General features: G+C 36.4%; 2 protein-coding genes and 1 long non-coding RNA gene across 3 annotated transcripts; 2 read left to right on the forward strand and 1 right to left on the reverse strand.

Moving 5' to 3' along the window:
- The first annotated feature begins 4064 nt into the window (after positions 1-4064).
- Positions 4065-7103, forward strand: LOC108983831 (chloroplastic lipocalin). Its single transcript, XM_018955616.2, has 5 exons — positions 4065-4279; positions 4876-4999; positions 5543-5782; positions 6085-6375; positions 6705-7103. The coding sequence occupies exons 1-5, from the start codon at positions 4212-4214 to the stop codon at positions 6981-6983; spliced, it is 1002 nt and encodes a 333-aa protein (XP_018811161.1). The 5' UTR covers positions 4065-4211; the 3' UTR covers positions 6984-7103.
- Positions 7104-9454: 2351 nt separating this feature from the next.
- On the reverse strand, positions 9455-11532 carry LOC108983367. The gene is made up of 5 exons (XR_001994856.2): positions 11302-11532; positions 10585-11133; positions 10477-10499; positions 10312-10362; positions 9455-9911 (listed from the first exon to the last, which is right to left on the reverse strand). It is a non-coding gene; the product is annotated as an uncharacterized LOC108983367 (long non-coding RNA).
- Positions 11533-12271: 739 nt separating this feature from the next.
- Positions 12272-15574, forward strand: LOC108983153 (probable metal-nicotianamine transporter YSL7). The gene is made up of 4 exons (XM_018954707.2): positions 12272-12830; positions 13399-13450; positions 14075-14267; positions 14429-15574. The coding sequence occupies exons 1-4, from the start codon at positions 12272-12274 to the stop codon at positions 15572-15574; spliced, it is 1950 nt and encodes a 649-aa protein (XP_018810252.2).
- Positions 15575-15581: the final 7 nt, after the last annotated feature.

Raw genomic sequence — 15581 nt, forward strand, 5'->3', positions numbered from 1 at the left:
TCATTAAAATAAATTTACAAATGTGACGTAATGCTAGATACAGTTATAAGATATATAAGTCTTACGCACTTATTTTAAAAAAAAATAGAGTTCACCATTAAAAAAAAAGAAAGAAAAATGAGGATGCAGGAGACTTGGCTCACACTGCGCACGAAAAATTGGTGGGAGTCCATGTGGAAAATAATACGGTATGTTTCATCATTTTCATCGTTTCACCATCCGAGATTCTAAAGCCCATTCGTGTTACCTCATTTACAGTTTCCTCCCTCTCCCTCCTCTATTCTCATCCTCTTCCATCTCCCTCCTCCATCTCTTCCGTGTCGTGACACGAGATGTTATGAAGTTATTGGAAAAGTAGTTTGTTCTCATTGAGAGAATACATACGTATACAAATCGGATGTTCTGAAATTTTGCATTCACCGGAGTCATTATCCTTGGACAACATGAACTATAAGGCAGAAATATTGACTGCTGATTCTGAGTTTTCATACCAGGGTGGGGGTGATGGTCTTAGTTACTGGTTGTTTAACTGGAGACAACAATTATAGAAGGAAATTTACTAAATCTTTCTTTCAAGCTCCTCAAGAAAAAGGATACTTTGTCTTGAATGATTTTTTTAGACATGTAGGTGAATATGATCAGGTTGATTCAGTGGCAAATAATAATATTATAGAAAGCGCTCAAAAAACTGTTGCTTTAACTCTTGGCAAATAATCATATTACAGAAAGATGCAAGCTTTCTATTTCATCGGCATCATTGGGAGTGTTTTATATTTTAAAAAAATTTCTTCCTAACATTCCACATATTACACAACAAATTCCAAAGTAATGATCATATACCACAAATGATGCCGAATAGTGGTGGAGGTGAAGTGTTCAAAGCTGACAGAGATGACGCCGACGTAGACGACTGGCAGAGGTGGAGGTTCTCTCCGAAAAATCTTATGACAGTAGGGTGGGTGGCAGAGGAATGCAGGAAAGTGGAAGTAATGTTCTTGCTTGCCAAATAAAGTTGATGTCCTCTGTTTATTGTTTAAATGGTTACTTGTCCATATTGTATATAAGTTGAAATATTATTTTTTGAAAGTTGTCTATTCTTATACACTTTAGAGCTTTTGGATGTACTTCAACTCCTATGATCTTTTTCAAGCTTACTTCATGTGATTTTTTTTTTTTTTTGTTCAGAAGAGCAAAAAGAGTATCATTTTCACCCTTGACTATTCCTCAGTGAGATATCTATCTTGCTTGCTCGATCTTTTTTCATGGGATTTTCTCTGACAATGTTGGCTCTGCTTGCACGCCTTCGAGCTTTGGTTCAGCAAGTATGTTTCCGTAAATTAAGTTTATTTTAGGCATATCACCTCGTTGATCCGGTTGCTATATGTAATAGTCCCATCTTGAATAACCACATTCCCGGAGGATGAAATTTGGATGGATGACATGGTTAGAGAGGTTATTTCCCAGCAGCATTTAGAAATGGAAATCAGATGAACTAGCTTTGGTTTCAGGCAACAATCTCACCTGCCCCAACTGACAAAAGAAAATTATTACTTCAGGCATTGACGTTAGCCATTTGTAGAAAAGCTAGCAGTCTACTTGTGACTGTCCTTAAGCAATCTGTAAAGATAAGCCAGGAAGGAATTGAGGTTGGTCTGCACCTGTTTGGGTCCTACGAACTCTTCTGGTCAATATCTCCTTCAGATGCCTTTTTGCTTCTTGTTTTTTTATTTCTAACTACTTTTTTTTTTAGTCTTGCCATGACCCATGCAGGTCTTCAGGGAGTTTTATCCAAACAATGATGAAGTTGTTACCTTAGAGTGTGTATGGAAATTGGATAAGTTTGTATCGCTTGAGAGGACGTATAAGAGCAATACTGGAAGCCCAAATGGGGATCTTAAAGAAGATGCATCAATAGGAACATCAGCTGTAAAGTATCAAAGTATTGAGTCTTTTATTGGAGGTAAGCATTTCTCATGCATGGCTTCCCATTGCCCGCCCACTTCTTTCTTTTCTTGCAAAACCACCAGCTTTCTCTGTTATTGATTGGCTGAAATGTGGCTTGCTTGTATAATTTCCCATTTGTTGCAAAAGAATTATACTTTTAATCTAAGATCGAGACTAGTAATCCCCATACGATGAACTCTTAACAACTTTTATTGCTCAAGAGTGACTTCATCTATCAGGATCAGATGAGACAAGAGTTGAAGGAATTCCATGAACCCAGAATTTACGATTCATTAAACTACGTACTATGTACATGATGGACTACATTATGATGCATGTAAACTCTGTACCATTGTTATGGTGTCTTGATGCTATTACTTTCTAGCAAGTCCTGAACGTCTCTTTTGTAGACGATGAACTTGTTCACGAGAGGGTGGATTCTGACCAAATGGGTGAAAAATGTCCATCTCACTTCAAGGGGGACAAGATTGATTCACTGGCAAGCCCACCCATGGAGAGTGACAATGGGAAGGAAGTTGAAGATTGTAGGTAAGTCGGAGATGGTTCAGACACAGCATCTACACCTAACAAGAAACTCCTGCAGGAAGTTAGTTTGCTTACAGCCTTCTCAAAGCCCTCACCAAGTTCAAATACTTCAATACTCAAGTCTGGATCCAGAAAAGTAGCATTCGTCTCCTTGAAAGATCCTCCAGCATCAACAAAAAGATGAGAAAAATCCTCGAGTACCCGGCTTTAAGGAAAATGAAACCAATGGTGAGGACAGCGGAGCTCCATTTTTCAGTTTGCTCATTGGTGGAAATGTGAAGGATAGTCTCCTCTAGTTACTAATCCTTTTGAATCGGAAATTTTTCATAATAATCTCATGAATTATTTTTTGCATATAATTAATTCTTTGACTTTATTAACCTGTAAAATGGGAAAATCTTCGTTATAAATCTTAGATACCATATAATTTATTTGGCGTCAAAGTGGAGGAAAAGCAGCCTAACGAAATCTGAATGCTGTCTTCTTGCTTAGACTTTTGTTGGGCCTCAAGAGTCATGATTGCACCAACCGGAGTGGAATGTTTAGTTTAGCATCCAGGGAATTAAGAAAAATTCTTTTAATAAGTCATTATTCACTTTCTCACACTTCACACTATATGAAAACACTTTTATATTTTATGAAAAAGAATAAATATAGATAAAAATTACTATTAAAAGTATCTATTTTATACACATGATGTGACATCATCTAAACCACATATCTCCCTAAGTGAGTATTGGGAACAATCAACTAGAAGCAGCTACATAGTGAGTGTAAAATATGAATTATTATAGTGGTTTCTCTCTAATATTACTCTATAAAAAAACTATAGATATTAAGTGTGAGAGTGAATAATAACTGATGCATAATAAATCTCGAGAATTAATCATTTTGCCGTTCTCTTGTATGCTTTCAACGGCCAATTGCCTTATTGGGTTAATTCACTCAATCCTGTTGAACATTGTTGGTTTTGACTCATTCTATGCGTAGGGATTTTACAAGTTACAGCTTTAAAGATTTTTTTCCCTTTTTTTTCAAGTTATGGCTTGTCCTGTTCCTTCGCTCGATTGTCTCTATTTACACCCTTTCTATTCAAGTAAAATAATAATAATAATAATAATAATAATAATAATAATAGAAAATAGAAGAGTTTGTAATAGCTCATTTTAATTTTTTTTTTAAATGTTTTACTTTAAAATATAAATAAACTGTTTATAAATACTTGTTGTGATTCATGGTTTGGTCTAGTAATGGTCCTAAAATTTGTGAGAAATAAGAACAAAATGATTGATATATTTTTTTTTTTTACATTCTTCATGTAAAGTAGATATCGCATGGTCTTTTTTTTTTTCATTTTCTATTCCAAAAGGCTTGCTTCAAAATAATATTAAAACTGAAATATTTTTTCTTAATTTTTTTTTAAATTTCTTAGCAAATATTTTACAACTATAAGAATAAAAAGACAAAGAACCCATCACCTTCTTTTATTGGCCTTTGTACTGATAATTAATATTAAAAGCCAAAAAAATAATGGAAATTAAAATAATCCGTTAAGAAGCCGTCCGCGCCAGACACCAGATGACACGTTTCGAGAAGATTTTTTTGGAGGAGAAAGAGAAGAGAGAGAGAGATGGTGGTGACTCTGAAGTCTGAAGCTCGGAACTAAACTGAAAAAAAAAAAAAAAAAAAAAAACTGAAGCTTTAAAAAGAAAGCAGAAGAAATGGTACAGGTTCTTCAAACATCACCAGTGCTCCTTCAATGTTGTTCCTCGTCTCCTCCAAATCCCAGGTTTTCCCTATTTTTGACATAAAACTATGGTCGGGGTCCCATTCCGTTTTCTGCTTGCAACTAGGAACAAAACTGATCCTTTGCTGAATGCTTTCTCTTTTCTCTAGTATTGTTTTCATCTTGTAACTATTTGAAGTATCGGGTTTTCTAGAGTTTCTCAAATGCTCCTTTGGTCGCTGCGGAAGCATCGGGAATCAATGGGAAGCTTGGATTGGATTGGTCGTTAAGAGTTTGAGGCTCGATCTGCCAGTTCATGTTGTATTCTAATGATGGAGACATTGTAACATTTGATATGAGGAAACTCAAAAACAAGAGAATCTTTAAAAAGATAAGCGAAATAATTAAATGAATTATAAATTCTACACTCTTATTGGTTGAGAATGGTGCATGTGCAATGGGTAAATTTCATTTTGAAATATCTGTTCTAGTAAATTTCATTTTGTCTCTTTCCTTTCCGATCCAATTAATGTATATACTTGGGACTTTCTCTCAATTATCTGCTGTTTTAGCATGTAAATTTATGTTTTTGTTTATTTTTTAATTTTTATGGCCCCAATGAAATGTATAGAGTAACCATCTGTTTGCGGCCCATACAGGGGAATGGGAGGAAAAATAATGCTCAAGTGCTCTTCTGAGCACACTATAGCCAGTAAGCTTGTGACCAGACATGTATTATCCGGGATTGCTGCTTCGATGATCTTTCTCTCTCAGACACACCAGGTTAGCATTTGTGCTGCTGCAGGTGCTGGCATTGAATAATTTGAGATATGGTGTAAAGTGCCCGACTTTAAAAGAAACATAACATTTTCATCACTACCTGGCATGTTGTAAGTTGCATTATAGACCAATGATTATAAAGGGAACCTTATAATGACAATATTATAGGCCAAAACTCCTTCGGTTACATTCTCTTCCTATCCTTTCCCATCCCATATGGTTAGAAACTTTTTTAAAGGATTTACTCTCAGTTTATACCGATAAAATAAGGATATACTCTGAGTTTATGTTTCGTTTAAGATCTAGTTGAACGATAGGGAGTCTCCCTTTACAGAACCCTTTTTGTATTGATATTTTCTTCATTTTTTTCTTATAAACCGTACAGGATCCTGTGATTCCATAATGACAGGGAATCTTGTCTAAGACTAGATGTGCTAGTGAATTTCCAGGAGCCAGAGGACTATAGATTATGGCAAAAAACTAGGCATATACCTCCATATGATGGACATGAGCTGTTTCTAAATCAGCCATCTATTTTTTGGGCAGGTTGTTGCAGCGGATCTATCTCATCAATCCAACATATGCCAGCTTGCTAATGTCCTGGATGGCACACCAACTCTTCCACTTGATGAGGGTTCTGATGAAAGAGGCAGGAAACTAATGATGATGAGAGGTATGACAACCAAGGATTTTGACCCCACTAGATATTTGGGAAGATGGTTTGAAGTTGCTTCACTCAAACGTGGATTTGCGGGACAAGGGCAAGAAGACTGTCACTGTACTCAGGTAAGGGGAGGTATGATGTATGATAGTGGCTTGCAGTGAAGACATTTATCTAGACTGGTTTTCATAACCAATCCGTTTTATAGCTCATTGTCATACACAAATTTATTTATTGTGGATAGTGCAAGCAAATAGCTCTATCCAAAACCTGTATCTGCATTTCTTGTCTCTAAGATATGTTGGGTTCTTTTATTGTCTTATAACAGATCATTTTATATTGGGTCTTTCACTCAATACTTGCTTGCTCGCTCGCAAATTTCTGGCTTCTTTCTGGCTTCTAAATATGCTTATATATCAAATTGCAGGGTGTATATACATATGATATGGAGACACCCTCTATCCAAGTCGATACATTTTGTGTTCATGGAGGACCCAATGGATATATTACCGGCATTAGGGGAAAGGTTCAATGCCTTTCAGAAGAAGATTCGGATAAAAATGAGAGTCAACTAGAAAAGCAGGAGATGATAAAAGAGAAATGTTATCTTCGTTTTCCAACGATACCATTTATCCCCAAGGAGCCTTATGATGTGATTGCTACTGATTACGACAATTTTTCTCTTGTTTCGGGAGCAAAAGACAGAAGTTTTATTCAGGTAATTACCGACTGGCTATCATGTCATTTGATCAAGTGATCATATTTTGTTGTCACGTCTTCGCACTCAATAAGTCAATATGAGGTTCAGGTTTTGAAAGATAGAGTAATGCTACATGTAGTCGTGAAGCGTGTAAGTGTCGTGCAGTCGTTTTGAAAAAAAATGAGGTCTACTATTAAAAAATTAATTTTTTTTCATATGAGTTTTATATTTGCTCATTTTTTTTAAAGTGATTATTCGGTGCTTACACATTCACGACTACAAGTATCATTTTTCTTTAAAGATTTATGTTTTGAAGTATATTCTTAATTTGGCGTCAATATTTTCAGATCTACTCAAGGAAACCCGACCCTGGACCTGAATTCATAGAGAAGTACAAAGCTTACTTGGCGAACTTTGGGTATGATCCGAGCAAGATCAAGGACACTCCACAAGACTGTGAGGTAATGTCAGACAGTCAGTTAACCGCAATGATGTCCATGTCTCGAATGCAACAGGCTCTAACCAACCAATTCCCTGATCTTGAATTGAAGGCTGCCATCGAACTAAATCCATTTACTAGTGTATTTGATACTCTGAAGAAGCTCTTTGAGCTGTATTTTAAGTAGTTATCGGGTTCAATAAATTGTGGGCGTGCTTTTGTGCCTTACATCATATAGAGCAACAGAGTTAACTATGTGGGATCGCATGCATAATTTAAATAAGGAATTCAACGCCATTGATTAATATATGCTTGTTGCTGAAAAATCAGTTCATGAAATCAGTTTGCATTTGTCCAGTTGGCAGTTTTTCCGGACGGTTCGGACCATCCAGAAGCCCTACCTCAAACGATCCGAGGCATTAATATTTCTAGACCTATATAGTTATTACCCATGCATTTATATATATAGTTGTGATCTTTATATATCTCTTCAATAAAATAATTGTTGGTCAAATACACAATAATATAAGAAAAAATTACAATGAAATTAACATTCAAATGACATCAGTTTGGACTAAAGCACGAAAATTTCTCTCTCTTTAAAGAGATTCAAACTCTCTGTGATGTACAAAGTTTCAAATTAATAGGTAGAACATAATTTCTTTTGACTTGACTCCTCTATGATATAATAGTCCAACTGATCGTCGTATGACTCAATGTTACTTTGCACAAGTTGTTGAGTCTAAAGCTCTACTCAAAAGAACAGTACCTCTCTTTTATCTGGAAAATTAATACTCTCTAAAAAATCTATTTTTCTACGAGCAGGTAAGTTGGCATAAGGATTGTGCACCAATGAGTCCTTATGCCAAGTCAAGTACAATTAAAAAAAAAAAATACAAAACAAGAGAGATGACAATTGCCCGCGAACTGAACTGAGAAGGTGAAACTCACAAACATGAACATAGGTGTTCATCATTCCCATAGAAGAATTGCATTTCCTTGTCATTCATGTTCGTTTCCCTCATTCACTAAAAAACACTGATTTTCACAACACATTTCCGAAACCCATTCAAATTTGTTGTTCCTCCGCGACTCGTTCCTCGGCTGGGCTGCATTGCACTCCTCTGCCACCCAAGGCTAGTAATCTTTCAATCTATTTATCCTTTCTGATTCTTTTGTTTCTGTCCAAATGGTTCCCTTTTCGCTTTAAAAATTTATTAATAGATATGATGCTCCTAATTTGTAGCGATTTCCAAAGGTGTTGGTTTTGTTAGTTCATATGGGATTTTATTTTTTTTGGTTGTCTCGATTAAAGGAATGCTATAGGTCTGTGTTGAGAAACGAAATGGTTTCCACATTTTTTTTAATTTTTTTTTTCTAGGAATCCTTATGGAAACATTCCATGTTAATGTTTTGATTTTGACAGGTTCAAATTTAGATTTTTGTTTTCTCGGTTATCTTTTTATATGAATAATGTGATAGAAATCTTGTATTGTGATCTTACGATAATGGTCATTTTCCTGAGCTGTGGTTGTCATTTATTTATTCTGAGCATTTACTTTCAAAGCCACACTTCCTCATTTGAACTTATTTGTAAGCCCTTGGAGATGGTTTGATGACTCTATGCATCGTACAATAGAGCACTTTTTAAGCAGGTCTTGTGAGCTTATCCATTTTGCAATCTTATCATTAGCTTTTCTTTTTTTATTTATGTTCCTTATTCTTGGTGTAGTCTTACAAAAACTCCTGCATCCATGAATTTGATATATGTCACTGGAATCATTGTTATGTCAGCTCAAAGAGCCTTATACTTGAACTAGTAGGTTTGATGAGCTTACTAGATTCTCATTACTATTCTCTAGATAGATAGAGAAAGGGAAGGAGAGCTTCCATAATGGAGAAAGTGTGCAAGGCCAAGGTGAGAAAGGTTATGCAAAAGAGAAAATGTAGACAAGTAATTAATCCTTAACTTTTTGTTATAGATTTTGTTTCGTTGTTTTTTAAATGTAACATAGTTTTATTTTTTATTCGTAACCGCATGGAGGAGATACTGAAGTTGTTGACACACGTAGGAATTTGTTTGATGAAGCATTGGATGGGACACAAGAGAGTGTTCTCATTTAGGTTTACAAACTCTTCATATTTAAATTATATTTTATTTTTATTTTTATTTGAAACTAATCGGATTACTTTCATCTACTTTTTTGGTATTAGTCATCTGGAAACATCCCCCAGATTTTTGATTCTATTGGAACCCAATTTGGCAAACCAGTGATTGCGATTCAAAAAAGTGTACTTAATGATTCCATTTTGTTTCATCTCTACTTCATATTGTGGTACTTGATTTTGTTTCATCTCTAGTTTATAACTGCTAAACTTTGTGTTATTATCTTCACAAATGCATCTTGGGGTGGATGTAAGTCAGCTGGATAATGAGGGTGGAGCACAGCTAGATTTTAGGGATTTTGATTTATGATTTCAAGATCTATTGAGTGTATTTTCTCTTTTGGTATTGTGATTGTAAACAATATATGAGTGAGTGATTGCAATATGTGAATTGTGAGCAAGTGATTGTAAAAAAGATGATAAATATTTTGTCATATAAGATTTATTAGTTTCTACAAATGAAAGAAGCTTTTTTGTGGTTCTATAAATCAACCTATGTCCAGTGACATATTTTCATAGTACACAATAACATACCAAATTATTTCATAATACACAACATTTCAAATAGTTCCGTAATACACAACATTCCAAATAGTCCCTAACATACAATGCACAAAATTCCCATTAAGTGGGGCTTCATCTTGATTGTATGAAGTACATGTTTATTAGTATGGTAATAATCCAATAGACACGAAGTAGCGTGCGTTTACGCTGAATGTATGCTTGTTGTCTTCCAATTTCAACTTCTTTGTTGTGGACTTTCAACTCTCTCTTCACAATTTCTTCCCCTGTTTTCTGAAGCACTTCCCCCTTCCAATGCAAGTCAGCTTCTATCTTTACCAATTCTTTTTCTCTGCCTTCACGACTATTTGCCTAAGTAAGCTTCCAATCCATGAGTTTTAATGGCAAACACATCAGATGCCATTGGTTTATTCTCAAGTGAAATGAACTGTACAAGAAAATGCAAACACATCAATTATTTTTCTCTTTGCCACACTACAAAAAACCAAGTGAAATGAACTGTACAAGAAAATGTAAGTATTCATTAAAATAATTGATATAAATTATAAGCTATAGAAAATAGCAAGCAAATTGATGTCTTCTGACCTTCAATAATAAAGCACTATAATATTTGGACATATCTCATCACCAACTAAAATAATATGCCCTGCCCATTTATGATGAAAGGGAAGGAATTAAAGCTGGACTCATACCAAACCCCAAGTCTCAATTTCCAATATCAACCAAACGGGTCCACCACATAATTGTAAAATTACCAAATGGTCCATAAAATATTGGCTATAAAACTAGAACTTGGTGACAATGATTACAACATTATAACTTAGTACCTGAATTCGTCCAACATTAATATAGAAGAGGCCCCTTCTATTATCCTCCATCTGTGTATAATTGGGAAAGTCTGAGTGTGAAGTTGAGATATTCTACATTTCCTTTTTCTCTCATTGTAAAAAAAAAAAATCATTCAGCCAAGAGCCCAATAGAGGCATACATACCATGTACCTTCACCTTTGCCTTCCTGAGACAAATAGAAGAGAAGGATTGAGTAGAAATAATCCATATAAAAAACAACTGCAATCAATTTCTTGGTTGTTCAGACTTACTCTGAGTCCCCCAGTGTCATGAACCACAGACAGTTCCATAACTCATTGCATACAATTGATTTAGCCCACAGGGCTCAAACCTTGAGGGCATCAATAGTATGTCACGGCTGATCATTCCAAAACCACATTGAGTTGGTGCCATCATTTATTGAAGGAACATATAAACCAAGAAAAAGAAATTCTGAAATATCCTGCAGTTATCTTATGAGAAATTGGGACATTAAATCCAACCCAATCTCTAAAAAAAACAAAATCCAACCCAGAGCCAAGCAATTGCTACCCAAAAAAAATCCATATAAAAAACAACTGCAATCAATTGCTCTCATCCAATCTTCAAACATCGGATCCCTAGAACCAAGCATAATCTCAAGCATATAGAAAGCACAAGCAATGTAAAGGGAGCATGACTTCAACGTGGAGCCAAATTATTTGAAAATTATTTCACCAAAGATTCACTTATAAATTGTACATCGTCTCCATTATTTCTGGAATTGCCGACCGGATCAAGTCGATGCCTTTCTGGTAGTCCAGTCTCCCTATAAACCCAATCTACAAAGTTCAATTCCAACAAATAAGAGGGATAATAGAAGCTAGTTAGGCTATGAAGACTGAGTCTAAGCAGACCTTTTTCAGGGTTATATGATGATAGACTGATTAGAAAATAGCTAACAAGTAAATAAGAACAAACGGAATCAACCTCAGAGAGAGAGAGAGTACCTTCGTGGGATCGAGATGGCTCTTGGGCTCTTGGGTCGCGACACGGAGGAGGGAGGGAGATTGGCTTTCGGGCTCTAAACCCATCTTAACTCTTGGCTGCACTTCGGAGATGGAGGAGAGTGAGAATGAAGAACTGATGGACGAGAGTGAGGAGAGTGAGATAATTTGAATGGAGGAGGGAAGCTGAATGGATCGTTCGTGCGATAGATATTGTTTTATTTTCCATGTAGGTGTTCCTGTACGATCCCTGCACAAAGGCTCCTACGGATATCATTTTCCCTAAAAAAATATACTTTCACTAGCTTGTTTTCTCAAATCATGTTATTTTTTCCTCAATCGTACCGTACAAAGAACTAAACAATATAAAGATATAGTTCATAGACGTAACCGGGAAAATGAAATAAAGGAGCCAACTTTTAACAATCCTTCAATGCTATGTTTAATCACAAAGAAACGGAGACTTTATTACAATTAGCCCGTTAAAAACAACGTCCAAAAAACCGTTAAAGCAATAAATTAAACTGCTTGAAATCCAAAACGGTATGATCACTTAAAGACACAAACTCTCTCCAACGGAAATGCTATTAACTACCAACAAATTATTATGAGAGAAAGAAACGTAAAAAGTAACGGTAAGAAATAAATGTTATTAAAAATAAATACTAACAATAATTATTATTGAATAAAAGTTGAAAATAGTCGTGTCTGCATCATTGTAGCCGTCATATATGATATAATACCTGCATGCATGCATGTGAAGATCGAGATAATATATTATTCAATGCAGATAGAGATGTACGTACGTCTACTTTTGGTAAGATTGAGGTGTCTTCGGTTAATTAGTTTTGATCGATGTTGACGAAGTATGAACGAACTTAACTTATTCTTCATATTCTTATATTGATCTTTGCAACAGAAACTCACCAGAATCTCAATCCCCTAAAATCAATGAAACAGAGGATAAAACCGCATGATAAAAGGGATGCTGCGTATCCCTTCGTACCACAACTGGCGGCCTGATCCTATGGAAACCATAGACATAAACTCACGCACACAAGCAAAAGCACCCCGGCACCGCTCAATGCAGCCCACAACGTCTGAAGAGCACGAGCAGCAGTGTTCCGACTACAATGGCACAAGGGACAACATCCCTAGTCCGCAATACGAAAGGTTGGCAAAAGATGGTAGCCGTGGAAACGATGCCATTGGAGGCTCCAGCTCAATGCCGATGGAAGAAATTGGATTCAAGGACAAGGAGGTTCCGACATGGACGAATCAGATAACTTTGAGATCTTTGATCGTGAGCGTGGGGCTGGGGACTTTCTTCACTATACTGTCGATGAAGGAAATTTTGTCTACAGGAGTAATTAGCTCTGTGAATATATATACCCCGGTGGTTGGATACTCCTTCATCAAAGGATGGCTCATGATCCTTGAAACAAGTGGGATTGTAGGAAAACCTTTTACGAGGCAAGAGAATGCTATGATTCAATCTTGTGTGGTTGCAATCAGCGGCCTTGCTCTCAGCGGTAAGCCCTGTTCAAATTTATAAATGTTTTTTCACAAAATTTGACACTGTTTAATTTCTTCTCTTTTCTTTTCAGTACTACTAGTTAGCTAGAGATCAGTATTTATGCAATATTGCTCGCTAGTAGGATCGATATTCTTACGATTTGAGTAATTTGAATATTGGTTTTAATTTCTTAATTTATAATTTGAACCGATCATATATATATATATATATATACATGCATGGATATTGCAGGTGGGTTAGGAAACTACTTATTTTCCATGAGCAGTATTGTAGCATCAAGATTTCCAGAAGGTAATGACCCGCAGAACATTAAGGAACCAGGCACTGCCTGGATAATCGCATTCTTATTTGTTACAAGTTTCTCCGGCTTCTTCTTTATTATCCCTTTTAGAAGGGTACGTACGTACGTAAATTATTATATCTATACAAATTACCTGTTCTCTCTCTCTCTCTCCCCCCTCTAATATATCTCCCATTCCTTTTTCTTATTATAAACTCAACTGATCTTGGTCTTCAGTATATGATCTTAAACCTCAAATTGCTGTACCCTTCTGCGCATTCAGTTGGTAACGTTATGAACACCATCCACGTTCCTCTTAACAGCAAGTTCGCCAGGTACTATTGCCGTCGCTTTCTCTGTCTCTGTCTCTGATCTCCCCCCCTAAATTAAGCCGTCTAAACTCTTTCTATACAGGAAACGACTAGTAATATTAGGCAAGTTCTTCTCCATTTCCTTCTTTTGCAATGGTTTCTCGTGGATGTTTGAAGGTGGGAAGAATTGTGGGTTTTATACCTTACCCATATTTGGTTTCGCAGCACGAGATAAGAGGTACGTCCGTACGCACGTGCTTAGTTTTCTTTTTTTGAAAGCGGAACAACTCCATTATGAGACGTATAAAATACAACTTAACTACTACTTTTACGACTTTTCAATACATAAATATTTTTGTGATTGATATAATCTAGTTCATTGCTGTAATTCTTTACGGACAAACCATTTAAGACATTTTGTTTAAAGATAGAATTAAACAACCACACACTCTGTCTAAGACAGGATAGAGTTATAAGTTCATATGAGCATGACATTATTGATTTAAGAAATGATCACGCATGAATGATAATTTACACACATATATTGTAGATTTGTTCACGATTAATATAATAACCTTGTTATGGCTAATTATAATAATATTGTACTCATGCACTAATATTTTGATCTTGTGGTAACATTATGATCAGCTTCTATTTCGAGTTCTTCAGTATACATGTTGGGGCAGGCATGTTGTGCCCGTACAGCACAAGCTTTTCGCTGTTAGTTGGATCAATTCTTTCTTGGGGAATCTTGTTCCCATTTCTACGAAGTAAACGTGGAATCTGGTACGATGCAGTTATGGATACGAGCTATGACTACCGTGGCTTTGGCGGTTACAGAGTAAAGTCTTGTTCAATATTCCTAATTAATTAAACATATATATATATATTTGAGTCATTAATTATATATTAACCATAAGTGCTGCATGCAACTCTCTCTCTCTTTTCTTTTTTGAGATATTTTTAATTTCTTTCTTAAACATGCATGATATGTACGTGCAGTTCACCCTTGGTATGGCTATAATCCTCGGTGACAGCACGTTCCACATCCTCAAATACATTGTTGCTAATTTGATCTGCAAATCAAGGAACAAAGGGACTACCGCTGTGATCAGTGGCAGTACTGATAATCATCATCATCCTCATCATCTTCCCGTTAATATTTCTGGGCCCCCATGCTCTGACCCGGATCATGAGAGCAATGATATTGATAGTACTAATTGCTGTGCTGATACTAGGATCAGGACCCAAAACTTCCTCAACGAGTTTATCCCAACCAAGGTAGCAATAGTCGGCGTTGTTGCTCTTCTGGCTGTCTCTGCAATATCACTTCCTATAATCTTTCCTCCTGTCAAATGGTACCACGTCTTGTGCATGTACGCAGTTGCCTGTTCTGCAGCTTTCAGCACAGCACACGTCACCGGCCTGACCGACATGAACCCTGCTGCAAATTTTGGAAGGTTGGCCATGTTCATCTTTGGAGCTTGGGCTGGAGTCAGTCATGGCGGTGTTCTTGTGGCTCTAGTTGCTTGTGGGGTGATGATGAATTTTAACGGCCCCGCTTCTCAACTCATGTCAGAACTGAAAACTGGATACTTAACCCTAGCTTCCTCAAGGTCTATATTGGTGACCAAAATGTTTGGGAATATGATTGGCTGCATTGTCACTCCTCTCATCTTTAAATACTACCAATCACATTATAGTGGTTTCGGAAGTCCTGGATCAAAATTTCCGGTCTTTATGACTCCATTTTATAGACGAGGTGCAATCACTGGTAGTCGGGAAGGATTTAAAGGCTTGCCAATGTACGCGGTGCATTTTGGCGTCGCTTTCTTCATTGCAGCCATCGTCATCAATATAATCAAAGAGCTTTTACCGGAGAAGGTGGCGAAATATATTCCAATACCGATAGCAATGGGTATACCATTCCATATTGGAGGCTACATTTCTATCAGTTTCTGCCTTGGGTCCTTGATAACGTTTCTGTGGAGGTTGAAGAACAAGGCTAAGGCTGATGCATATTCATCCGTGGTAGGGACTGCTTTGATTTGCGGAGATGGGTTTTGGGTTTTGGTGGACTCCATAGTCACTTTGCTTGGTTTTCTGCCCCCTTTATGCGCATCGTTTCTTCCTGCAGAGTCGTCTTAGTACTCTT

Source organism: Juglans regia, chromosome 2 (assembly GCF_001411555.2).
Source record: "Juglans regia cultivar Chandler chromosome 2, Walnut 2.0, whole genome shotgun sequence".
NCBI lineage: Eukaryota > Viridiplantae > Streptophyta > Magnoliopsida > Fagales > Juglandaceae > Juglans > Juglans regia.